The sequence below is a fragment of the Scyliorhinus torazame genome, chromosome 8 (assembly GCF_047496885.1).
Source record: "Scyliorhinus torazame isolate Kashiwa2021f chromosome 8, sScyTor2.1, whole genome shotgun sequence".
Taxonomy (NCBI): Eukaryota; Metazoa; Chordata; class Chondrichthyes; order Carcharhiniformes; family Scyliorhinidae; genus Scyliorhinus; species Scyliorhinus torazame.
In genome coordinates this window covers 236,625,642-236,653,017 of record NC_092714.1, presented here as the reverse complement: position 1 = coordinate 236,653,017, position 27,376 = coordinate 236,625,642, and the positions used below count along the sequence as shown (strand labels likewise).

The following is a 27,376-nucleotide window of genomic DNA, read 5'->3' as shown; positions in this document are numbered from 1 at the left end:
TTTTCTGATGATTTGACAAGCATTAAACATCAGTTACACAAATCAGATTGTTCAGACTTCACCATGATCTTCACATTTCCAAACAATCTTCCTGAAGTGAAGGACCCAAAGATCAACCAAGATAAGAGGGTTTTATACAAACAAAATACAGATGTAGATGCTGGAAATCACAGGACTAAAAACAGGAAATGCTGGAAATACTCCGGTCAGGCAGCATATGCAAAGAGAGAAACAAAGTTACTGTTTCAGATCAATATCCTTTAGTCAGCTCTCCTGTTCTGAAGCAAGGCCATCAATTTGAAACATTAACAAGATGATCTTACTCTAACATTCAGAATGCTTATTAAAAAATGAACAATTACCAGCTCATCCGGTCCATAGCAGGTGCCACCTTCCTGGCCCTACACTCATCCCTGGAACATCACGACAAGGACTCCTACATCAGACTCCTATTTATTGACTCCAGCTCCGCCTTCAACACCATAATCCCAGCCAAGCTCATATCAAAGCTCCAAAACCTAGGACTTGGCTCCTGACTCTGCAACTGGATCCTCAACTTTCTGACCCATAGACCACAATCAATAAGGATAAACAACACCTCCTCCACCATAGTCCTCAATACCGGGGCCCCACAAGGCTGTGTACATAGCCCCCTACTATACTCCCTATAAACACACACTGCGTGGCAAATTTGTCTCAATTCCATCTACAAGTTTGCTGACGACACAACTGCAGTGGGTCGGATCACGAACAACGATGAGTCAGAATGCAGGAGGGAGATAGGGGCTGGTTAAGCACAGTGGGCTACACAGCTGGGCTTTAAAAAATATATTTTTATTCAGATTTTTATCTAAACAAAATTTTTACATAACTATTAACAACATTTAACAAAACAAGGTGAACATTAACATTATATAAAGAAAAAAAAACAAGAATATACAGTGAATGAACATTCCTCTCCCCCCCCCCCCCCCCATCCCCCCACCCCCACCCCCACCCAGAATTGCTGCTGCTGCTGACACTTTAATGCTCTCCTAGAAAGTCGAGGAACGGCTGCCACCTCTGAGAGAACCCCGTCATGGACCCTTTCAAGGCAAACTTTATTTTCTCAAGACCGAGAAACCCAGCCATGTCACCAACCCAGGTTTCCACACTCGGGAATTTCGAGTCCCTCCACATTAAAAGGATCCGTCTCCGGGCTACCAGGGAGGCAAAGACCAAAACCTCGGCCTCTTTTGCTTCCTGAACTCCCGGATCAAAGATCGCTATCTCTGGACTCGGCACCACCCACGTATTTAGGATTTTGGACATTGCCTTAGCGAATCCCTGCCAGAATCCTTTGAGAGCCGGACATGCCCAGAATATATGGACATGGTTCGCTGGGCTTCCCGCACACCTCGCACATCTATCCTCAACCCCAAAGAACTTGCTCATTCTCGTTGCCATCATGTGTGCCCGGTGGACCACCTTAAACTAGATTAAGCTAAGCCTGGCACATGATGAAGAGGAATTAATGCTGTTTAGGGCATCCGCACACAGGCCCGCATCCAGCTCCTCGCCTAGCTCCTCCTCCCACTTGCCCTTAAGTTCCACCACTGGGGCTTCCTCCGCCTCCTGTAGTTCTTGGTAGATGTCCGACACCTTCCCCTCCCCTACGCAGGTGCCGGAGACCACCCTATCTTGTATCCTACCTGGGGGTAGCACCGGAAGACAAACAAAAATCTGGGGTTGACCGTCATATTAACAGCCTGCACCCTCCCCGCAAGAGAAAGCGGGAGCATGTCCCACCTTTTAAAGTCCCCCTCCATCTGCTCTGCCAGCCGGGATAAGTTAAGCTTGTGGAGGGCATCCCAGTTTCGAGCCACTTGTATACCTAGGTACCCAAAGCTCTTCTCTACCATCTTAAGCGGATACTCTCCCAGTCTCTTCTCCTGCCCTTTAGCTTGGATCACGAACATCTCGCTTTTCTTCTCGTTTAATTTGTACCCCGAAAAATTAGCGAAGTTCCTCAGAATCTGCATGACCACCCCCATCCCCTCTAGTGGGTCCGAAATATACAGGAGCACATCATCCGCATAGAGAGAGACCCAATGCTCCTCCCCCCCCCCCCCCCCCCCCCACCGTACCAACAGCTGCCAGTTCTTTGAAGCCCGCAGCGCTATGGCCAACGGCTCTATTGCAAGGGCGAACAGTAACGGGGAGAGGGGGCACCCCTGCCTCGACCCTCAGTGAAGCCTAAAATACTCCGACCTCATCCTGTTTGTGCATACACTTGCTACGGGGGCCTGATAAAGTAGTTGGACCCATCCTATGAATCCCTCACCGAAGCCAAACCTTCTTAGCGTTTCCCACAGGTACTCCCATTCCACCCAGTCAAAGGCTTTCTCTGCATCCATCGCAGCCACTACTTCTGCCTCCCCTCCTTCTGAGGGCATCATAATAATGTTTAGGAGCCTCCGTACATTGGAGTTCAGTTGCCTGCCCTTAATGAAGCCCGTCTGATCCTCCGCTATCTCCCCTGGGACACAGTCCTCTATTCTAGCGGCGAAAACCTTGGCCAGCAATTTGGCATCTACGTTCAAGAGCGATATCGGTCTGTAGGATCCACATTGTAGCGGATCTTTCTCCCGTTTGAGAATGAGTGAGATCGAGGCCTGTGATATTGTTGGAGGAAGAGTCCCTCTTTCTTTAGCCTCGTTAAAGAAAACAGCTGGTTTTTAATGCAAAACAATGCCAGCAGCGTGGGTTCAATTCCAGTACCAGCCTCCCTGAACAGGTGCCGGGATGTGGCGACTAGGGGCTTTTCACAGTAACTTCATTGAAGCCTACTTGTGACAATATGCGATTATTATTATTATTATTAGAGGAGCGGTGTAACAACAACATTCTCTCCCTCAGTGTCATCAAAACTAAAGAGCTGGTCATAACAATAAATAAATAAATCATATTTTATTGTCACAAGTAGGTTTACATTAACACTGCAATGAAGTTACTGAGAAAAGCCCCAGTCACCACATTCCGGCGCCTGTTCGCGTACACAGAGGGAGAATTTAGAATTCTCATTGACTTCAGGAAACAAAGTATAGTACACACCCCTGTCTGCATCAATGGGCTGAGGTGGAGATGGTTGACAGCTTCAAATTCCTCGGTGTGCCCATCACCAAACATCTATCCTGGTCCACCCATGTTAACGCTACGGCCAAGAAAGCACAACGGCGCCTATACTTCCTCAGGAAAATATGGAAATTCGGCACTGACTCTTACCAACTTTTACAGATGCACCATAGAAAGCATCCTCTCTGGCTGCATCACAGCCTGGTATAGCAACTGCTCGGCCCAAAACCGTAAGAATCTACAGGGACGTGAACACTGCCCAGTCCATCACAAAAACCCGCCTCCCATCCATTGACAGTCTGCACCTCCCGCTGCCTTGGGAAAGCGGGCAGCATAATCAAAGACCCCCCCTACCCAGCTTACTCACTCTTCCAACTTCTTCCATCGGGCAGGAGATACAAAAGTCTGACAACACGCACTAAGAGATTCAAAAACAGCTTCTTCCTCGCTGTTACCAGACTCCTAAACGACCCTCTTATGGACTGATCTGATCTCTTCACACATCTTCACTACTGAGTAGTACTACACTTCATCCGATGCCTGTGTCTATGTATTTACATTGCGTATTTTATGTTTGCCTTATTATGTATTTTCTTTTCAGGCACAGAACGATCTGTCGGAGCTGCACGCAGAACAATACTTTTCACTGTACCTGGATACACATGTTAATTAACAAATCCAATCCAATTATGTGACTCTTACATTTGATGTGTATTTATATCAAAATCATTTTTCCAGATTGACAAAACATAAAAATAATGCTGAAAGTTTGCGAGCATTCCCTGTCAATAAGGGAATTCTTTATTCTTTCACAGGATGTAAGCATTACCAGCGAGGCCAGTATTTGTTGCCCATCCCAAATTGCCCTTCAACGGAGTGGCTTGCAGTACTGTGGATCTGGAGTCATATGTCAGTCAGACCAGGTAAGGATAACAGATGTCCTTTCCTCAAAACCTGTTAGTGAACCAGATGGGCTTTTGCAACAATCAACGCTAGCTGTCATGGTCACCATTACCGAGTCTAGCTTTCAATTCCAGATGTATTAATTGAACTTAAATTCCACCAGCTGCCATGGTGGGATCTGAACCCACAGCCCTAGAGCATTAGCCTGGGCCTCTCAATTACCAGTCCAGTGGCACAACCAGTGTCTCTCCCAGAATAAAATAGCAAATAAGCTGAGGTTTTTTTTTTGCACCAAGTTCAAAAATTGAAACAACTTCTGAACACCTGACATCCTTTGATAGTTTTCTGCAAGATCAGTACTCATTTATCATCCTGATCAGTACTCATTATCATCCTTCCAATATAGCCTAACGGTACAGTTAACAGTAAACCATATAAATCTTTTTATCAAAGCAGTATTTAGTTTACACCAACATGTTGCAATTTTCACAAGATTTCTTTTGAAAATGGGGAGTCCAAGATCCCTCTCCAAAAGCTAACATGCTACCAATAACCTACCAAGCAAATTCCTGGATATCCTGCCAATCCCCAGAAAACAGAATTGACAAACACTCTTGGAACCACCCCTTATAAATATAATTGCACTGCCTGGCACTCAGTTGGGAGAAAAAATATAACCAAAGCCAATGAACCTCTTGTAAAAATGTTACGATTCTTACCCATGAAAATCGAACTATTTCATGCAGCCCCCACCTACACATGCCTTTATTAGTCGAGGCATAGAATACAAGAGCAGGGGGCTTACGATGGGAGTTGTAGGAAATGCTTGTTAGGCCACAGCTAGAGTACGGCATGCAGTTCTGGCCACATTCCAGGAAGGATGCAATTACACTAGAAAAGTTGCAGAGAGATTCACCAGGATCTTGCCTGGGCTGGAGTATTGGAGTATTTCAGCTATGAGAGGGGCTGGGGTTGTTTTCCTTAGAGTAGAGAATGCTGAGGGGGGCAATCTCATCAAGGTGTACAAAATTATGAGTGATACAGATAGGGTAGTTAGGAAGAAACCATTCACCTTAGTAGACAAGTCAATAGCCAGGGGTCACAGATTTACGGTAAGGGGCAATAGATTTAGAGCTGATTGGAGGAAAAACCTTTTCACCTACGGACTGGTGGGAATCTGGAACTCACTGCCTGAAAAGGTCCTAGAGGCAGGAGCCCTCAACATTTAAGTAGCATTTGGACGAGCACTTGAAACATTGTAGCATACGAGGCTACAGACCAAGTGCTGGAAAATGGGATTAGAATAGATAGGTGTTTGATGGCTGGCACAGACGTGATGGGCTAAAGGGCATCTTTCTGTGGCGCAAAACTGCATGCCTCTGTGACAAGTCATTTTATATAAGCTTGCGATAACTTTTAAAAAATTTACAACCATAACTAGCAAAACAGTCCAAGCAATTAACATCAACACATTTGGACAAAAATATCAACAAAGTGCTTCCACAACCCATACGTGTAAAACACAAGGCTGTCGTGGAGTGGGTGGGTTGACACCGCATTCCTTAAGTTAAAAGAGACCCGTGCAAAAAATATGATTGAGGGAAGGTTTGTTGGGGGGGGGGGGGGGGGGGGGGCGGCAGAGGGAAACAGGAACTGATGTGAAGGGGGGGGGGGAAGAAAGAGGGGAGCGAACAGATGAGCAGAGCTGGGACTTGCTCTATTCGTCCCCCGCCGGAGTTACTGCTTCCCATATTACTCAATCCCTTGATGAACAGCAGCCCAGAGCCGGTCTATTAGGCCATCGTTAGCTCAGAGGACTGAGAGAGCGGAACGCCGCAGCCTCGAACTAACCCCCTCATTCCTGCCACCCTTTCCTCCCCTCCAAACTGACGGGCAACACTGGAGCTGTTATGGTGGGTGGGTGAGTAGGTGGGTTTGGGGGGGGGGGGGGGGGTGAGGGGGACATTTCCTCTTACCCTCATCTGCGCCATCTTGGAATCCACGTGTCATTCGTGACGCCACCGGATGTGAGGTCAAACCGTCCCTCCCATTGGCTGACAGCCAATGCTGACGTCGTGACGCTTTAAATGGCACCTTTTGGTCCAGGGTTGGACAGCAGCAACTGAGGTTTCCGCCATGACTCTTTTTTTTTTGCGGGGGGGGGTTCGGGGGTTCCTTACTCATTTGCAGCTGAGTAATTTCTTTCGAATGGTTCCCCCCAACACCCCAGTGATTGCAGTGCCTGCTATTCCCCCAAAATTACTGAGTGTGCATTTACGCATCAGTCCCTTAACACTGGTAGCGACAGAGCAAGTAGAGCTTAGACAAGAATGGCATTGGATCATAGAATGATACAGCACAGAAGGAAGCCATTTGGTCCAGCCACTTCTCTCTGAAAAAATGATTTATTTAGTCTCAACCCACACACACTCTTTTTTCCCCATTGTCCAAGATCATATGATTTCGATTTATTGTCACGTGTACCGAGGTACAGTGAAAAGTTTTGTTCTGTACAGTCCAGGCAGATTGTTCCATACGTGAAATATTGGAGCATAGGAGCCATTCAGCCCCTTGAGCCTGCTCTGCCATTCAACTAGATCAAGGTTGATCTTAGGGCAGCACGGTGGCGCAGTGGGTTAGCCCTGATGCCTTACGGCGCCGAGGTCCCAGGTTCGATCCCGGCTCTGGGTCACTGTCTGTGTGGAGTTTGCACATTCTCCCCGTGTTTGCGTGGGTTTCACCCCCACAACCCAAAAGATGTGCAGGTTAAGTGGATTGGCCACACTAAATTGCCCCTTAAGTGGAAAAAAATGAATTGGGCACTCTAAATTTATTTTTAAATAAATAAATGGTTGATCATTGCCATTTCCCACACTATCCCCATATCCACTGATATATTTAATAGCTAGGAGTCTATTAATCATCTGTCTTGAATGTACTCAATGATTGTGCCTCCACAGCTTTCTGGAGCAGAGAATTCCAAACATTCACCACCGTCCGAGTGAAGAAATTTCTCCTCATATCTGGTAAAAGCCAGGGTTAACATCCTTCCTGCATTTACCCTGCCAAGCCCTGTAAGAATTTTGTCTGCTTCAGTGAGATCGCCTCTCATTCTTCTAAACTCTGGAGAATACAGGGCCAGTTTCCTCAATCTCTCCTCAGGTCAATCCTGCCATCCCAGGAAACAGTCCGGTGAACTGGAATTTCTCATTTTTAAATATTCAACAATTCCAATTTACATTTTTTAATGGAAACTACTTCCAGCATCCTTACAACCTGTACACTCCAGATTGTAATTTGCTGTGTAAAAATGTTTTCCTCATATTGCCTCTTGTCTCTTTAACAATGACCTTAAGTATGTGCCTTTACCGATCCTAAGTTACTCCTTTGCCATCTCAGATCACTTCAGTAAAATGTTACCTTTCCAGTTCTGGAAAATTGCCTACATCTAAAATATTAAGTCATGTATTTATAGATTCTGGCTGATCTGCTGTATATTTCCAAAATGTTATGATTTTGTTTACTTTTTGTATACTATGGTAACCAAAAGGTTCTTCCATGCTATTTTCTACATTTTTTAAACAACGCGAGAGAAAGAGACAGAGAAAGTGAATAAATTTCAGTACTGTATCAAATATCATGAAAAATAATTCAAACTATAATATAATAGTTACAAAATTCACATGCTTGGTTACATGTTTCCTTTCTGTCAGTCTTCAGACTTTACACACTGATGAATGAAAGGTAAAACGACTCAGTGGAATGGGACTATAAAATTATCATAGGCTGTCCTTTAATTCAAAGATGTGCCTACTCATGTTTGTGAAGTTCTATCATGGGTCCTCATGTGACTTACCAGGCTGATTCATGTCTCACATATCTTTGGGCACATGGGCAGTATGTTCCATGAGGTAATGCAGGACTTGCTTCCTTTTTTCTGCTGCTCTACCTCATCATTGAAACGTTGTGACTCGAAGTATGGTGCAGCTTGATGGACAAGTCATTGCCATTTTGAACAATTGGTAACTAGCTTCTCCCAGTCATTAATGTCAATGCTGCTGTGATCTAAGGAGAAATTCAGACTGTCTTTCAAGCAGTGTCTTTCAAGGAGGGGCTTTTCAGTTATCTGGACACTATGTCTAGTCTGTCAAAGATGGTTTAGTAGGAGTTTTGCCTGAATACCTGGGTAGCTGGCTTCAAGAAGGACTGGCGTTTGTTCGACAGTCTTCCCATTGAATCCGAAGGTTGCTGCAGATACATTGCTGACTGAATTTCTCTAGCGCTCCTAATTTTCCCTGATACACAGTATAGGTCTCACTGCAATACAAGAGCGTGGTGACAACAACTGCTCTTTATTCTAGGACTTTTGTTGACTTACAAAGAACAAAGAACAATACAGCACAGGAACCGGCCCTTCGGCCCTCCAAGCCTGCACCGATCATGTGTCCTATCTAGCCCAACCGCCTGTATCCTTCGAAACCCCGTCTGTTCATGTGCCTATCCAGATAAGTCTTAAAGTTTGCTAACGTATCTGCCTCAACTACTTCACCTGGCAGTGCATTCCAGGCCATCACCAACCTCTGTAAAAAAACTCCCTCTGTACATCTCCATTGAACCTATCCCCCCTCACCTTGAACGTGTGCCCCTTGTAATTCTCAATTCCGCCCTGGGAAAAAGCCTCCAGCTGTTCACCCTATCAATACCCCTAATAATTTTATAAACTTCTATGAGGTCGCCCCTCAGCCTCCGTCTCTCTAGGGAGAACAATCCCAGTTTATTCAATCTCTCCTCATAGCTAATGCCCTCCATACCAGGCAACATCCTGGTAAACATTTTCTGTACTCTCTCCAAAGTCTTCACATCCTTCCAGTAGTGTGGTGACCAGAAGTGGACACAGTATTCCAAATGTGGTCTAAACAACGTACTATATAGCTGTGACATAATTTTCCAGTTTTTATACTCGATACGGCATCCTATGAAGGCAAGCATGCCATATGCTTTTTTTACCACCATTTCCACCTGTGCTGGCACTTTTAAGGATTTGTAGACCTGCACGCCCAGATCTCTCCATGTCTCTATGCTTCTGATGGTTCTGCCATTTATTTTAAAGCTCCTACCTGAATTGGATCTACCAAAATGCATCACCTCACATTTGTCCGGGTTAAATTCCATCTGCCATTTCCCCGCCCAATTTTGCAGCCTATCTATATCCGGTTGTATTCTCTGACAATTTTCATCACTATCCGCAACTCCTGCAATCTTAATATCATCCGCAAACTTGCTAATCAGACCCACGTGTGGCAGAGGTCATAGTGGAGAGCCTGGAGTCAGTCCACTTGTGCGCTGGCACATGTACCGCGGGATAGGGCATCAGGGGGTTCGGTGAGCTTCCCCGGGCAATACAAGATCGCATAACTTTAGGTGGAGAGCTCGATCCTCCACCTCAAGATCTTGTCATTTCTGATCTTGCCCCGCTGTGTAATATTAAACATAAAGGCAACCTGTAGCCATCTGTGATGGCCATTTCCAGAATACAATATGGATGTTTGCAAAGATTGCAGGGAACTATGGACAATGCTAAGAAAGCAGGCAGGCATAGAGCCTGTATGTGTACTGGAACTGCAGCTGCCAGATGAGACTGAAACTGTTGGTCCATTAGCATATTGATGGCCCATCTCCGGGAACAAAGGGAGATACTCAAGTAACCGATCTGGCTCCAGACCTCACGGCGCCAGTTCCCCAAACCAGGAGGTACTCGATCGTCTGGACCCGCTCCGCTTCGTGGGGCCCGTGCCGCTCCATTTCGGCTGCCTGGATGTGTGAGAACTAGCTGGTGGCATTCTCATGGAGGATGCAGGTCTTGGCAGAAGTCGCCAGGGTGAGTTGCTTGACCCGAAGTAGTTGCTGGTGCAGGTTGTCCGACATGACTCCGAAAACTATCTGGTCACGTATCATGGAGTCAGAGGTGGTCCCATAGCCGCAGGACTGCGCAAGGATGCGGAGGCGTGTTAAGTAAGACTGGAAAGGTTCGTCCTTACCTTGCAGGCGCTGCTGGAACAGGTACCTCTCGAAGCTCTCATTTACTTCAACGCTGAAGTGTTCGTCGAACTTCAGGAGCACCGTCTTGTATTTGGTTTGTCCTCGCCGTCCGTAAATGTAAGGGAGTTAAAGATGTGGATGGCATGTTGCCCCGCCGTGGAGAGAAGAAGGGCAATCTTCCTGGTGTCCGATGAATTCTCGCTGTCTGTGGCCTCGAGGAAGAGTTGGAAGCGCTGTTTGAACAGTTTCCAATTGACCCCGAGATTGCCAGCGATTTGGAGCGGCGGCGGTGGGTTGATGTTCTCCATGGTGCAGGACGGCGGATTGCTGATGCGTTGCAGGTAGGTCTCACAGGCGCTGGCTTGCGTCCACTTCTGGTATCATGTTGTGTTGGATGTTCTGGTGTACAAATGATCCAACACGGCTGGAGATGTGTAACTCAATTTTATTTACTACTTAACTATAACAGCACACTGTTAACTTGGGTACGTTGTAGCCACCTGGGCTGGCCACTTTCCGACTTAAAATGGAGGTCCGCAAAGACTACAGGAAAATTCAGCCAAGCCAGGAAAAACTAGCAAGTGCAAAGTCTCCTGTGTATTTAACTTGCAAAAGCCCAGACAGCACTGAAACGCACAGCCATCGGTATACTAATGAGCGATCACCTGGTACAATGGAAACATTTAAGGTGAATAAGGCCAAGCCAGACTCCTCGGCGCCAGCAGGAGTCAAGACAAAGGAAGGCCAATGGACACTCAGGGACCGCCCAGTGATCAGGGAACAACTCCAGTATTGGAGGAATCGATCCAAGTGATCGGAACTTAGTCCAAACACTTGGAACCAGATACGGGGTCCGCCCCGAACGGCGCAAAGCCCCTGGGGACTATAAAGTAGAGCCCCCAAGTTCAAATCGGTCTTCTTGGCAGGGTCACTCAGCAACTCGAATCAACCCTTGATAGTGAACTGTCTAAGCTGCGGCATCAACCAAGTAAGTGTCCAGTCAACGCACGCTACGAGATAGGTGCTCCTAGCTACCAGTACATACCAGCTTTTGAATCCTGCAGACTCAGATCGAACGAAAGGCCATTTGTTCCCCTGACCTGGTGGGCCAATTCCGAAGCTAAGTATAGGCCTTTTAGTGATAGAGAATAGTCTAGAAAGTAGAGTTTATGCATGAGTAGTGATTTACTGTTTATAATAAATGTATTTTGATTTGAATCTTACTAATTGGTGTGTTGAGTTATTGATCAGTACTTGAACTTGAACCTCGTGGCGGTATCATAAAGATACCTGGCGACTCTAGAGCAAAGGTTATAGAAACAGAGCAAATTCAGTAAAGACCGAACGGGCAACGAATTAAGAGCCAACCAAAGTTAGCAACAACGTGCATTACCAGCTAATCTGTGGACCCTGTCCTATTACTATCTGGGTGAGGCAATCAGCACATGGTGAATGTCTGAGTGGCAGGCTCTGAGCTCGGTGCTCTGAGCTGGCTGCTGCTGGAATGAGTGGGAATTGTAGTGTCCCCTGTTTTTATAGTGCGTGTGCTCTCAGTGGTGATTGGCTGCGATGTGTGTGTGTTGGTTGGTCGTACTGCATGTCCATCAGTGTGTGTTTGATTGCACCATGATATGCTGATCTAAATATCATGACATGTTAATGCATGCGTACTAACAGGGATATAAGGTAAACCTGAGAGTTTTTGTTGCGTAAAACTGTCGGGAGTTTTGTAGGCCTGAAATTAGCGTAAGCCGTACAAAGAACAAAGAACAAAGAAATGTACAGCACAGGAACAGGCCCTTCGGCCCTCCAAGCCCGTGCCGACCATACCCGACTAAACTACAATCTTCTACACTTCCTGGGTCCGTATCCTTCTATTCCCATCCTATTCATATATTTGTCAAGATGCCCCTTAAATGTCCCTATCGTCCCTGCTTCCACTACCTCCTCCGGTAGTGAGTTCCAGGCACCCACTACCCTCTGCGTAAAAAACTTGCCTCGTACATCTACTCTAAACTTTGCCCCTCTCACCTTAAACCTATGCCCCCTAGTAATTGACCCCTCTACCCTGGGGAAAAGCCTCTGACTATCCACTCTGTCTATGCCCCTCATAATTTTGTATACCTCTATCAGGTCGCCCCTCAACCTCCTTCGTTCCAGTGAGAACAAACCAAGTTTATTCAATCGCTCCTCATAGCTTATGCCCTCCATACCAGGCAACATTCTGGTAAATCTCTTCTGCACCCTCTCTAAAGCCTCCACATCCTTCTGGTAGTGTGGCGACCAGAATTGAACACTATACTCCAAGTGTGGCCTAACTAAGGTTCTATACAGCTGCAACATGACTTGCCAATTCTTATACTCAATGCCCCGGCCAATGAAGGCAAGCATGCCATATGCCTTCTTGACTACCTTCTCCACCTGTGTTGCCCCTTTCAATGACCTGTGGACCTGTACTCCTAGATCTCTTTGACTTTCAATACTCTTGAGGGTTCTACCATTCACTGTATATTCCCTACCTGCATTAGCCCTTCCAAAATGCATTACCTCACATTTGTCCGGATTAAACTCCATCTGCCATCTCTCCGCCCAAGTCTCCAGACAATCTAAATCCTGCTGTATCCTCAGACAGTCCTCATCGCTATCCGCAATTCCACCAACCTTTGTGTCGTCTGCAAACTTACTAATCAGACCAGTTAAATTTTCCTCCAAATCATTTATATATACTACAAAGAGCAAAGGTCCCAGCACTGATCCCTGTGGTACACCACTGGTCACAGCCCTCCAATTAGAAAAGCATCCCTCCATTGCTACCCTCTGCCTTCTATGGCCTAGCCAGTTCTGTATCCACCTTGCCAGTTCACCCCTGATCCCGTGTGACTTCACCTTTTGTACTAGTCTACCATGAGGGACCTTGTCAAAGGCCTTACTGAAGTCCATATAGACAACATCTACTGCCCTACCTGCATCAATCATCTTAGTGACCTCCTCGAAAACTCTATCAAGTTAGTGAGACACGACCTCCCCTTCACAAAACCGTGCTGCCTCTCACTAATACGTCCATTTGTTTCCAAATGGGAGTAGATCCTGTCTCGAAGAATTCTCTCCAGTAATTTCCCTACCACTGAAGTAAGGCTCACCGGCCTGTAGTTCCCGGGATTATCCTTGCTACCCTTCTTAAACAGAGGAACAACATTGGCTATTCTCCAGTCCTCCGGGACATCCCCTGAAGACAGCGAGGATCCAAAGATTTCTGTCAAGGCCTCAGCAATTTCCTCTCCAGCCTCCTTCAGTATTCTGGGGTAGATCCCATCAGGCCCTGGGGACTTATCTACCTTAATATTTTTTAAGACACCCAACACCTCGTCTTTTTGGATCACAATGTGACCCAGGCTATCTACACCCCCTTCTCCAGACTCAACATCTACCAATTCCTTCTCTTTGGTGAATACTGATGCAAAGTATTCATTTAGTACCTCGCCCATTTCCTCTGGCTCCACACATAGATTCCCTTGCCTATCCTTCAGTGGGCCAACCCTTTCCCTGGCTACCCTCTTGCTTTTTATGTACGTGTAAAAAGCCTTGGGATTTTCCTTAACCCTATTTGCCAATGACTTTTCATGACCCCTTCTAGCCCTCCTGACTCCTTGCTTAAGTTCCTTAAGCTCCGTACCCGTGTTTGCATCACCACTTTATCACCCCCTGTTCCAAATTCGGTAGAGGCCACAGAGATAGAGAAAAATGGCAATGAGGGCAATGGAACGCCTTATGAACCCCCAGGAATTTGAGGTCGAAGCGACCAGTAGAGTAGGAAAGTGTCCCGTATGGGAAGAAGAGATCAGAAAATATCTCAAAGGGAAAGGATGGCCCCTTTGGAGTGAATTCTGTGCCAATGATGAATCAGGTCCCAGAAGTTTTGGGTATATTTTGTGGGAGAACCTGACAGAGATCCATAAGAAGAGCGTAGGGAAAGCTCGCAAGCCGATGGCAATTGTGTCCTGCTTGGCACAATTGCGAGGCACAGAGGAGCTCGTGAGGACGCTCCGTAGAGAGATTGAGGAGAGAGACAAGAGTAGTGAAGGAGATGTGAGTGGATATGAGCGAGAGAACAAGGAACTGAGAGAGCAGTTAGGGACAAGGGACAAGGAGGTGGCTGAAGCCAAGCGGGCACACCAGTCTTCTCTCGCCCATTTGAGCAGCTTTCAGTCCCAATATGACAAAGCCTACCAAGACAGGAAACCGAACAAGTTGAGCAGTTACAGAAACAGTGCAGCGATTTAAAAGCAGCCCTACAAGCACTCCATACTTCCACGACGGAACTAAGGCAGAGCTCGGTAGATCACGCAAAGTGCCGGAAGCAAATTGCAGAATTGCAATCTCTGCTTTCTGTTCAGAACGGGTTTCAGAGCATGTTTGGACCCCAGTTAGACCAGGAAAATGGCCCCAATTGGCAGGAGTTAAATGAGACTGTCCACAGATATGTACATTGGACATGTACACAGGAAAAACTCCAGAAACAAAAAGCACCCCAACCCCCAACTGCACAAGCAGAACACACCCCTATGAACCCTGTAACCACACATCGCAGGGCCGCAGCAGAAGGAAACTCAGATTTCCTATACACTACCCCGTTAACCGTCACTCAATTACGGGACGCATGTGATAAAATAACACCTTTCCTACCTACATCAGACCCCCACCAGTTCTTTGCAAGAGTAAAACAGCAGGCGACCATGGACGGCCAGGATGAAAAGGAGCAAGTGAAGCTCACAGTTTTACGCCTCGACCCTTCAGTCATGGCAGCCCTTCCTTTTTTTAAAAAATATATTTTATTCAAGATTTTTTGGCCAAACATAACAGTACGTAGTGTTTCTTTTAAACAACAATAAAGCAATATAAATAACAGTGGCCAGTTTTAAACAAATAAATAAATAATATATGAACAGAAACAAAAACCAAACTAAATGGCAACTGCCTTGTCAAAAATAAATACTCTCCAAAGTCCAATATACCTTACCTAAAACAAGTGCCTATACATATACAATAACATCCCTGAGAGTCCGTCCGATTCCTCCTCCCCCCCCCCCCCCCCCTCCCCCTGCCCTGGGTTGCTGCTGTTGTCTTCTTCTTTTCCATTCCCTCTATCTTTCTGTGAGGTAGTCGACGAACGGTTGCCACCGCCTGGTGAACCCTTGAGCCGAACCCCTTAGTACGAATTTAATCCGTTCTAACTTTATAAACCCTGCCATGTCGTTTAACCAGGTCTCCACACCCGGGGGTTTGGCTTCCTTCCACATTAACAATATCCTGCGCCGGGCTACTAGGGACGCAAAGGCCAAAACATCAGCCTCTCTCGCCTCCTGCACTCCCGGCTCCTCTGCAACCCCAAATATAGCCAACCCCCAGCTTGGTTCGACCTGGACCCCCACCACCTTCGAAAGCACCTTTGCCACCCCCACCCAAAACCTGTAGTGCCGGGCATGACCAGAACATGTGGGTGTGATTCGCTGGGCTTCTCGAGCATCTCGCACACCTATCCTCTATCCCAAAAAATTTACTGAGCCGTGCTCCAGTCATATGCGCTCTGTGTAACACCTTAAATTGTATCAGGCTTAGCCTGGCACATGAGGACGATGAGTTTACCCTACGTAGGGCATCAGCCCACAGCCCCTCCTCAATCTCCTCCCCCAGCTCTTCTTCCCATTTCCCTTTCAGCTCATCTACCATGATCTCCCCCTCGTCCCTCATTTCCCTATATATGTCCGACACCTTACCATCCCCCACCCATGTCTCTGAGATCACTCTATCCTGCACCTCCTGCGTCGGGAGCTGCGGGAATTCCCTCACCTGTTGCCTCGCAAAAGCCCTCAGTTGCATATACCGAAATGCATTCCCTTGGGGCAACCCGTATTTTTCCGTCAGCGCTCCCAGACTCGCAAACGTCCCATCTACGAACAGATCTCTCAATTGTGCTACCCCTGCTCTTTGCCATGCTCCAAATCCCCCATCCATTCTCCCCGGAACAAACCTATGGTTATTTATTATCAGGGACTGCACCGAGGCTCCCGTCCTTCCCCTATGCCGTCTCCACTGCCCCCAAATTTTCAATGTAGCCACCACCACCGGGCTTGTGGTGTATTTCTTCGGTGAGAACGGCAATGGTGCCGTCACCATAGCTTATAGGCTAGTCCCCCTGCAAGACGCCCTCTCCAATCTCTTCCACGCCGCTCCCTCCTCTTCTCCCATCCACTTACACACCATTGAAATATTGGCGGCCCAGTAGTACTCACTTAGGCTCGGTAGTGCCAGCCCCCCCCTGTCCCTACTGCGCTGCAAAAATCCCCTCCTCACTCTCGGGGTCTTCCCGGCCCACACAAAACTCATAATACTCTTCTCGATTCTTTTGAAAAAAGTCTTTGTGACCACCACCGGGAGGCACTGAAACACAAAAAGGAATCTCGGGAGGACCACCATTTTAACCGCCTGCACCCTACCTGCCAGTGACAGGGACACCATGTCCCATCTCTTAAAGTCCTCCTCCATCTGTTCCACCAACCGCTGGCAGCCCTTCCTGACCCACAGAATGTAGGAGGAGGCACCCTACAAGAAATGCACACAGTGATCCGAGATGAGATTGGTTATAACAAAGGTGACCCCGTAGAAGGCCTAAACAAGTGTAGGCAAAAGAAGACAGAACACCCCACAGCCTTTACTGGACGCTTGTGGATACATTTCACGGCAGTATTCGGAGAGTTAGCCCGCGCCCATTTGTACCCAGATAATATGGTCAAATGGACTCGCATCCTAGTCTCTCATGCGACAGAGGCAGGACAGAGAGCTTGCGCAAATTACGACCCCTCAGATGAGGCCCACAACGGGAAATGGATTTTGAAGAGATTGTCCCATGCTTGGGAACAGTCCATCCAAGGCAAAACCGCATTTGTTAAAACAGAGGAAGAACAGGCAGACATGCATCCAGACATGTGGCAGGAACAGCCCACAGCAACCCAAATCCCAGGAGTGTTATAATTGTGGACAATTAGGACACTATGCACGAGAGTGCAATGCGCCCCAGAAGCAGCAGAGACAGGCACCCTAAATAAGAATAGGGCAAAGCCAATTCACAGTGTTAGCGCCCGTTCTGAGAACACAGATATGAACGGCACCGACTGACGGTGTTCGGGCTCCCCAACTTGGGTCTGCGACACCCTTTGGGACAAGTCCGGTAGACTGATAGTGGCAGGCTCAGTCCGGGGACACCCCGTAGAATTCCTTTGGGACACAGGAGGGTCCCGCACCACGCTCAATTCCTCCACGAAGTTTCAGCGAGACACGTGGCCCACCACCGACACCATTACACTCAGCGGTTTTACAGGACATTTACAGCAGGGACACATCACAGCCCCTGTAGCAATCCAGATAGGGAACATTAAAACTAAACACCCCGTAGTTCTGGTCGATCTACCCCAGCCAGCCGAACACATCTTAGGAATTGACTTCATGAGCTCCCACAAGCTCTCATTTGACCCGGTAAATAAATGTGTGTGGAGAATGGCAAAGGCAGCACAAGCCCCCGCCACGCTCACAGTTGGAGAGTATGAAAATTGGATTAGCGCAGTAGGAGACTTCTAGTTCGACCCTGGAGCCATTATTCAGGACAAACAAGTTAGGGAAGTTCTGGAGCAACACAAAGCAGCATTTGCACAGCACAAGCATGACTGTGGCAAGATCGCTGGCTTAGTGAACATTACAGGTCCCGACCCCAGACCCCAAAAGCAGTACGGTTTTCCCCAAGAAGCAGAGGGAGAAATCTCAAAAGTAATAGAGAGTCTGCTTGATCAATGCGTACTCCGATCAGTAGCCTCCACGAATAACGCACCAATTTGGCCCGTCAGGAAACCCGATGGATCATGGCGACTGACCATTGATTACCAGGAACTGAACAAAGTAACCCCAGTAGCAGCCCCCACCCTAACCATGAGTCCCGGGACCATGCTCAAATAGGGACTACAGTCAAAATGTTTTTCGGTTTTGGACATTAGCAACAGCTTTTGGTCCATTCCATTGGATAAAGCGTGCCAGTACAAATTCGCCTTTACATTCCAGGGACAACAATATACGTGGAGCTGCCTTCCACAAGGCTTCCACCACTCCCCCTCCATTTTCCACCGACAGCTGGCAAATGGATTAGCAAAGTTTTCCAGACCCGATTGTCTGGTCCAAATGTAGATGATCTGCTTTTACAGACGGACACAAAGGGAGGGCACATTTCGCTTCTCACCGAACTTTTAGGACTCCTACAACAAATTGGCTGTAAAGTGAACCCCAAGAAGGCCCAGATTTTACAGGAAAAGTGATTTACTTAGGTACAGTAATCACACATGGCAAACGCGAGATCGAGCATAAAAGAATCAACTCGATTGTCAAATTACCCCTGCCCCATAATGTCGCAGCCCTCCGGTCATTTCTAGGACTGGTTGGCTACTGCTGAAACCATATCGGCGGTTTGGCCACAAAAGCAGCGCTCCTATCCAAACTTCTCAAGAAACAAGCACCTTGGGAATAGCTTCCACAGCACACGGATGCCGTGGATGCTTTAAAAAGAGCCCTCAGCACAGGTCCCAGATCCACTTTCCCCGTACACAATTGAGGTTGCAACTACCGACCGAACCATTTCGGCGTGCTCCTCCAAGAACGACATGATCGCTTAGGCCGCGTATTAGATCCAGTCGAGCAAGGATTTTCTGCCTGCGAAAGGCACCTGCTCGCAGTTTTTTGGGCAGTACAATACTTTGCCTACATCACAGGACTCAACCCATCACCATTCTCACTGAACACACCCCAGCACAGCTACTACTAGATGGTCGACTTAGGGATGGCACAGTCAGCCAGATCCGCGCAGCCCGTTGACCCTTCTCTTACAGGGACGGGACATAACAGTTTTTTTTAACAAACAATTTTATTGAGGTATTTTAGGCATATAGAAAAATGACATTGTACAGTACAAACAAAAAAAGAAGTCAAAACACAAATTACACATGAAACATAATGCAAACCACGGCTCTGTTCACGTACGGACCTGCCTCAATATCCCCTTACTCTACTCTACCCTAGCCCCCCCTCCCCCCCTCTGCTGATGCTTACTCCTCTGCGAAGAAATCAATAAATGGCTGCCACCTTCGGGCGAACCCTAGTAGCGAACCTCTCAAGGTGAACTTGACTTTCTCCAGGCCAAGAAAGCTCGCCATGTCCGATAGCCGTACCTCAGCCCTCGGGGGCTTTGAGTCCCTCATTTGCTAACAGCATTTGTCGCCGGGCTACCAGGGAAGCTAAGGCCAGAACATCAGCCTCCCTTTCTTCCTGGACTGCCAGGTTCTCTGAAACCCCAAAGATTGCCACCTCTGGGCTCATTACCATCCCAGTTTTCAACACCCGGGACATGACATCTGCGAATCCCTGCCAATACCCCCCGCGTTTAGGGCACGACCAGAACATGTGCACATGGTTAGCTGGCCCTCCGGCACATCTAGCACACTTGTCCTCCAGCCCGAAGAAACTGCTCATCCGGGCCACCGTCATGTGGGCTCGGTGCACACCTTAAACTGGATCAGGCTGAACATTGCGCATGTTGCGGTTGCGTTTACTCTGCTCAGGGCTTCTGTCCAAATACCATCCTCCAGCTCCCCCCGAGCTCCTCCTTCCACTTAAGCTTCAGGTCCTTGGTCTGCGTATCCTCAGCTCTCATTCGCTCCTTGTAGACATCTGAAAGTCTACTATTGCTCTTATTAGCCTTAGTTTTATTAGCTCTAATTCTGTCACCTTTGCTCACGAGTCGCCAGGTATCTTTCTGATACCGCCACATGGTTCAAGTTCAAGTTATGATTAATAAGGCAGCACACCGCTTAATAAAAGTTAAATCAACGATCATTTATTATATACAGCAATAAATACTTATACAATAATCCTACTTCGAGACTACTACCTACCACTACAGGCCAATACTTAACTTTGGAAATGTCCCACCAGGTCAGGGAAACGAATGGTCTTTCGAATTATGTCTGAGCCTGCGGGATTCAAAGGCTGATACAGGTCGATGGCTAGGAGTCTCTATCTGGTAGCGATCGCTGGAGTCAAACTTACGGTTTTCCTTGTCGATGGTTCTTGCGAAGGTTGCGAGCAGGAAGAGAAGGGTCGATCTGAACTTGGCCCCTATTTTTATAGTCCCTAGGGGCTTCCTGCCTCTCGGGGTGGACCTTGACCCTGGTCCCAAGTGATTGGACTTGGTCCCAATCACTGGGTTCGATATGCTCCAATAATGGGGCGATTCCTTGATCGGGGGGTGGTCGTCCACCTTTTTTTGTCACAGCCACTGCTGGCGTCGAAAGGTCTGGATCGGCATTCAATTGCTAATATGTTGCAATTGTTCCCGGGGATGCCCGATTAAAATGCAGATGGCTGGGTTGATGTGCTGTTAATGGTTGCAGGTATCGGTTTGGGCCGACTTCCCCAGAGCCGAATACACTGTACTGCCTGCAGCTGTCTGTTTTGAGTCCTGTTGTCTGATTTTCCCATCAGCCTTTTTAGTTCGCCAATTTTAGATCGGGGTTTGGCCAAATACTCGGGAATCAGTCATTTTAGGTGGCTACACTACCCTCTCCCACCTCTCCCCTAGAAACTACCCTGTACGGTCTCCCATTCGGCGGGAGACGTGGGAAGGACGGCACCAGTCTGCGTACAAAATCCCTCATCTGCAAGTATGTAAAGTCGTTCCCTCTCATCAGCCCAAACTTCTCCTTCTGCGCCCTCATGCTCGGAAAGCTCCCTTCCAGGAACAGATCCCCCATCCTCACAATCCCCGCCCTCCTCCACAGTCGATAACCCCCGTCCATGTACCCCGGGGCAAATCGTTGGTTGCCGCATATTGGGGTCCACACCAATGCTTTTACCTCCCCTACATGCCTCCTCCACTGGCCCCAGATCCAAAGAGCCGCCACCACTATCGGGCTGGTGGAGTACCGTGCCGGCGAAAGCGGCAGAGGCGCCGTGACCAGGGCTGCTAAGCTAGTGCCCCTGCACGAAGCAGCCTCCGTCCGCTCCCAAACCGACCCCGCACCCACCATCCATTTCCTTATCATCGCTATGTTGGCCGCCCAGTAATAGTTGCTGAAGCTCGGCAACGCCAGCCCACCTTCTCCTCTGTTCCTTTCAAGCATCACCCTCTTCACCCGCGGGGATTTCCCTGCCCATACAAATACCAGAATAATTTTATTCAGCCTCTTAAAGAAGGACCGCGGGATAAAGATGGGGAGACACAGAAAAACAAACTGCGGGAGAATCGTCACCTTAACAGTCTGCACCGTCCCCGCCAATGACAGCAGGAGCGCATCCCACCTCCAGACCCCCTCCCTCACTCGTTCCATCAGTCGGGACAGGTTGAACTTATGCAACCTGCCCCAGTCCTGTGCCACCTGAATCCACAAATATCGGAAACTCTCCCCCACTAGTCTGAACAGCAACCCCTTCAGCCTACTCTCCTGCCCCCTCGCCTGAATTACAAACAACTCGCTCTTAGCCATGTTCAGTTTGTATCCGGAGAACCGGCCAAATTCCCTCAGGGTTGCCATAATACCATCCAGCTCCCACCATTGGGTCCGATACATATAACAGCAGATCATCCGTGTATAATGAGACTCTATGTTCTACTCCCCCCGGACCAGCCCTTTCCAGCCCCGAGAAGCTCTCAGTGCAATTGCCAGCGGCTCTATGGCCAGCTCAAACAGCAGTGGGGAGAGAGGGCAGCCCTGTCTTGTCCCACGGTGCAGTCTAAAGTAGTCCGATGTCGTCCTGTTCGTCCTTACACTCACCTCCGGGGCCTGATACAATAGCCTAACCCAGTCGATGAACCACCCCGCGAACCCGAACCGTCCTATTACCTCCCACAGATAATCCCACTCGACCCGGTCAAAAGCCTTTTCAGCATCCGTGGCTACAACTATCTCTACCTCCCTACTCTCCGGGGGCATCATAATCACGTTGAGCAGCCTCCTTAGGTTGGCCACCAGCTGCCTCCCCTTTACTTTTTAAAAAAATATATATTTTATTCAAATTTTTTGGCCAAACAAAACAATACAAAGGTTTTCCTTTTTACAACAGTAAAACAGTATAAATAACAGTGGCCGTTTTAAACAAATAAATAAATAATATATAAACTAAATGGCAACTGCCATATCAAAAATAATAACTCTCCAAAAATAAAATCCAACAATCCAATATGCATAGCCTAATACAAATATTTATACAAAAACACCCCTGAGGACCCACCTGGGCCCTCCCCCCCCCCCCAACCCCCCCCCACCCCGGGTTGCTGCTGTTACCTTCCCATTTCCTTTATCGTTCTGCGAGGTAGTCAATGAACGGTTGCCACCGCCTGGTGAACCCTTGAGCCGAACCCCTTAGTGCGAACTTTATCCGTTCTAGTTTTATAAACCCTGCCATGTCATTTATCCAGGTCTCTACGCCCGGGGGTTTGGCTTCCTTCCACATAAGCAATATCCTTCGCCGGGCTACTAGGGGTGCAAAGGCCAAGACATCAGCCTCTTTCGCCTCCTGCACTCCCGGCTCTTCTGCAACCCCGAATATAGCCAACCCCCAGCCTGGCTCGACCCGGACCCCCTCCACCTTCGAAAGCACCTTTGCCACCCCCACCCAGAACCCCTGCAGTGCCGGGCATGACCAAAACATGTGGGTGTGGTTTGCTGGGCTTCTCGAGCATCTCCCACACCTATCCTCTACCCCGAAAAATTTACTGAGCCGTGCTCCGGTCATATGCGCCCTGTGTAAAACCTTGAATTGTATCAGGCTTAGCCTGGCGCACGAGGACGACGAGTTTACCCTACGTAGGGCATCAGCCCACAGCCCCTCCTCAATCTCTTCCCCCAGCTCTTCTTCCCATTTCCCCTTCAGCTCATCCACCATGATCTCCCCCTCGTCCCTCATTTCCCTGTATATATCCGACACCCTACCATCGCCCACCCATGTCCCTGAGATCACTCTATCCTGAACCTCCTGCGTCGGGAGCTGCGGGAATTCCCTCACCTGTTGCCTCGCAAAAGTCCTCAGTTGCATGTACCGAAATGCATTCCCTTGGGGCAACCCATATTTTTCCGTCAGCGCTCCCAGACTCGCAAACGTCCCGTCTACGAACAGATCTCTCAGTTGCACAACCCCAGCTCTTTGCCATGCTCCAAATCCCCCATCCATTCTCCCCGGGACAAACCTATGGTTATTTCTTATCGGGGACCGCACCGAGGCTCCCGTCCTTCCCCTATGTCGTCTCCACTGCCCCCAAATTTTTAGTGTTGCCACCACCACTGGACTTGTGGTGTATTTCTTCGGGGAGAACGGCAACGGCGTCGTCACCATTGCTTGTCGGCTGGTTCCCTTGCAGGACGCCATCTCCAATCTCTTCCACGCCGCTCCCTCCCCTTCTCCCATCCACTTACACACCATTGAGGTATTGGCGGCCCAGTAGTATTCACTTAGGCTCGGTAGTGCCAGCCCCCCCTATCCCTGCTACGCTGCAAGAACCCCCTCCTCACTCTCGGGGTCTTCCCGGCCCACACAAAACTCATGACACTTTTCTCAATTCTCTTGAAAAAACCCTTCGTGACCATCACCGGAAGGCACTGAAACACAGAGGAATCTCGGGAGGACTACCATTTTGACCGCCTGCACCCTACCCACCAGTGACAGGGGCACCATGTCCCATCTCCTAAAATCCTCCTCCATCTGTTCCACCAATCTTGTTAAATTAAGCCGGTGTAAGGTTCCCCAACTCCTGGCTATCTGAATCCCTAAGTACCGGAAATCCCTTGTTACCTTCCTCAGCGGTAAGCCATCTATTCCCCTGCTCTGCTCCCCCGGATGCACCACAAACAACTCACTCTTACCCATATTCAATTTGTACCCGGAAAATTCCCCAAACTCCCTGAGTGTCTGCATTATCTCAGGCATCCCCTCCACTGGGTCCGCAACATACAGCAATAAATCATCTGCATACAAGGATACCCGGTGTTCTTCTCCTCACCCTGAGCACTCCCCTCCACTTCCTGGAGCCCCTCAATGCTATGGCCAGGGGCTCAATCGCCAATGCAAACAGTAACGGAGACAGGGGACACCCCTGCCTCGTCCCTCTATGAAGACGGAAGTAATCAGACCTCTGTCTGTTCGTGACCACGCTCGCCACCGGGGCCCTGTACAGCAGCTGTACCCATCCGATATACCCTTCTCCAAAATCAAATCTCCTCAGCACCTCCCACAGATAATCCCACTCCACTCTGTCGTATGCTTTCTCAGCGTCCATCGCCACCACTATCTCCGCCTCCCCCTCTGGTGGGGGCATCATCATTACCCCTAGCAACCTCCGTATGTTCGTGTTCAGCTGTCTCCCCTTAACGAACCCAGTTTGATCCTCGTGGACCATCCCCGGGACACAGTCCTCTATCCTCGTCGCCATCACCTTGGCCAGGAGCTTAGCATCTACATTTAAAAGGGAAATGGGCCTGTAGGACCCACACTGCAGCGGGTCTTTTTCCTTCTTCAAAAGGAGCGATATCGTTGCCTCCGACATAGTCGGGAGCAGCTGCCCCCTTTCCCTAGCCTCATTAAAGGTTCTCGTCAAAAGCGGGGCCAGTAAGTCCATATGCTTCCTATAAATATCCACCGGGAATCCGTCCGGTCCCGGGGCCTTCCCCGCCTGCATGCTCCCAATCCCTTTTATCACCTCCTCCATCTCAATCTGTGCTCCCAGTCCCACCCTCTCCTGCTCCTCCACCTTAGGGAATTCCAGCTGATCCAAGAAACACATCATTCTCTCCTTCCCTTCCGGGGGCTGAGCCTTATATAACCTCTCATAAAATGCCTTGAACACCCAGTTCACTCTCTCCACTCCCCGTTCCATCTCTCCCTCCTCATCTCTCACCCCACCTATCTCCCTCGCTGCTCCCCTCTTCCTCAATTGGTGGGCCAGTAGCCGACTCGCCTTCTCTCCATACTCATACTGTACACCCTGTGCCCTCCTCCACTGTGCCTCTGCCTTACCCGTGGTCAGCAGGTCAAATTCTACATGTAGCCTTTGTCTTTCCCTGTACAGTCCCTCCTCCGGTGCCTCTGCATATTGCCTGTCCACCCTCAAAAGTTCTTTCAGCAATCGCTCCCTTTCTTTACCCTCTTGCTTCCCTTTATGTGCCCTTATGGATATCAGTTCCCCTTTAACCACCGCCTTCAACGCCTCCCAGACCACTCCCACCTGAACCTCTCCATTGTCATTAAGCTCCAAGTACCTTTCGATGCACCCCACTCACCCTTAAACATACCCCCTCATCCGCCAACAGGCCCATATCCATTCTCCAAAGTGGGTGCTGTTCTTTTTCCTCTCCTGCCTCCAGGTCTACCCAATGTGGAGCGTTGGCCGAAATAGCTATGGCCGTATATTCCGTCCCTGTCACCTTCGGGATCAGTGCCCTTCCCAAGACAAAAAAGTCTATCCGTGAGTATACTTTGTGGACATGGGAGAAAAATGAGAACTCCTTACTCCTAGGCCTACTAAACCTCCAGGGGTCTACCCCTCCCATCTGCTCCATGAAGTCCTTGAGCACCCTGGCCGCTGCTGGCCTCCTCCCGGTCCTGGACCTCGATCTGTCCAGCCCTGGATCAAGCACCATATTAAAGTCTCCCCCCATTACCAACTTTCCCGCCTCCAGGTCCGGGATACGTCCCAACATACGCCTCATAAAATTTGCATCATCCCAGTTCGGGGCATATACGTTCACCAGAACCACCGCCTCCCCTTGCAATCTGCCACTCACCATCACATATCTACCCCCACTATCCGCCACTATAGTCTTTGCCTCAAACTGTACCCGTTTCCCCACTAAGATAGCCACCCCCCTGTTCTTCGCATCCAAACCCGAATGAAACACCTGCCCCAACCATCCTTTACGTAGTCTGACCTGGTCTATCAGTTTCAGAAGCGTCTCCTGCAACATAACCACATCTGCCTTTAATTTCTTTAGGTGTGCGAGTACCCGTGCCCTTTTAATCGGCCCGTTCAGCCCTCTCACGTTCCACGTGATCAGCCGGGTTGGGGGGCTCTTTACCACCCCCCCCCCTTGTCGACTAGCCATCCCCTTTTTTAACCCAGCTCCTCACCCGGTTCCCACGTACCCGCATATCCCCCCGACGGTGCCCTCCCGCCTCGACCACCCCATCCCATAACAGCTCCCCTTCTCCTTAGCAGCAGAAACCCAGTTAACCCCCCCTCCCCCCCCCCCTCCGCTAGATCCCTTTCTAGCGTAGTTGCATCCCCCATGTTGCTCCCAGAAGTCAGCGAACTCTGGCTGACCTCGGCTTCCCCCCTTGTCCTCGGCCCCCACTGTGCGAGACCCCCTCCTTCCTGCGTCCCTGTTCCCGCCATAATTACCATAGCGTGGGAACAAAGCCCGCGTTTCCCACTCGGCCCCGCCCCTAATGACCGGCACCCACAGTTCCTCATACCACCCCCCCCCCCAACACGGGGAAGAGAGAAAAGTTACAGGATCGCAAGATTAACAAATTGAAAAATCATCCCCCCCCCCCCTTTTTCCTCACCCCACATAATCACCCCACCACTTTGTCCCAAAAGTTCTTTCTCTCGCCAGACTATTCCAGCTTCTCGTCCACAATGAATGTCCACGCCTCTTCTGCCGTCTCAAAGTAGTGGTGCTTCCCTTGGTGTGTGACCCACAATCTCGCCGGTTGTAACATTCCAAACTGGATCTTCTTTTTGTGAAGCACCGCCTTAGCCCGATTAAAACTTGCCCTCCTTCTCGCCACCTCCGCACTCCAATCCTGGTATACGCGGATCACCGCGTTCTCCCACCTACAGCTCCGAGTTTTCTTCGCCCATCTGAGGACCGTCTCTGTCATTATAGCGGAGAAACCTCACCACTATAGCTCGAGGTATTTCTCCAGCCCTCGGTCTTCGCGCCAAAACTCGATAAGCTCCCTCCACCTCCAAAGGGCACGTCGGGGCCTCTGATCCCATTAGCGAGTGAAGCATCGTGCTCACATATGTCCCGACGTCCGCCCCTTCTGCGCCTTCGGGAAGACCCAGAACCCTTAAATTCTTCCTCCTCAAATTATTCTCCAGTACTTCCAGCCTTTCCACACACCTTTTGTGCTGTGCCTCGTGCATCTCTGTCTTCACCACCAGGCCCTGTATTTCGTCTTCATTTTCAGCAGCCTTTGCCTTCACGACTCGAAGCTCCTGCTCTTGGGTCTT

The 27,376-nt window shown here is 49.0% G+C and overlaps 1 protein-coding gene across 1 annotated transcript in view; it reads right to left on the bottom strand.

Moving 5' to 3' along the window:
* tm9sf4 (transmembrane 9 superfamily protein member 4) overlaps window positions 1-6,060 on the bottom strand; it is a 100,090-nt gene extending 94,030 nt beyond the window's left edge. The window contains exon 1 of the mRNA XM_072514965.1: window positions 5,994-6,060. Coding sequence (XP_072371066.1) covers window positions 5,994-6,008 — 15 coding nt within the window. The 5' untranslated portion in view covers window positions 6,009-6,060. The remainder of the gene's footprint in view (window positions 1-5,993) is intronic.
* Window positions 6,061-27,376: the final 21,316 nt, after the last annotated feature.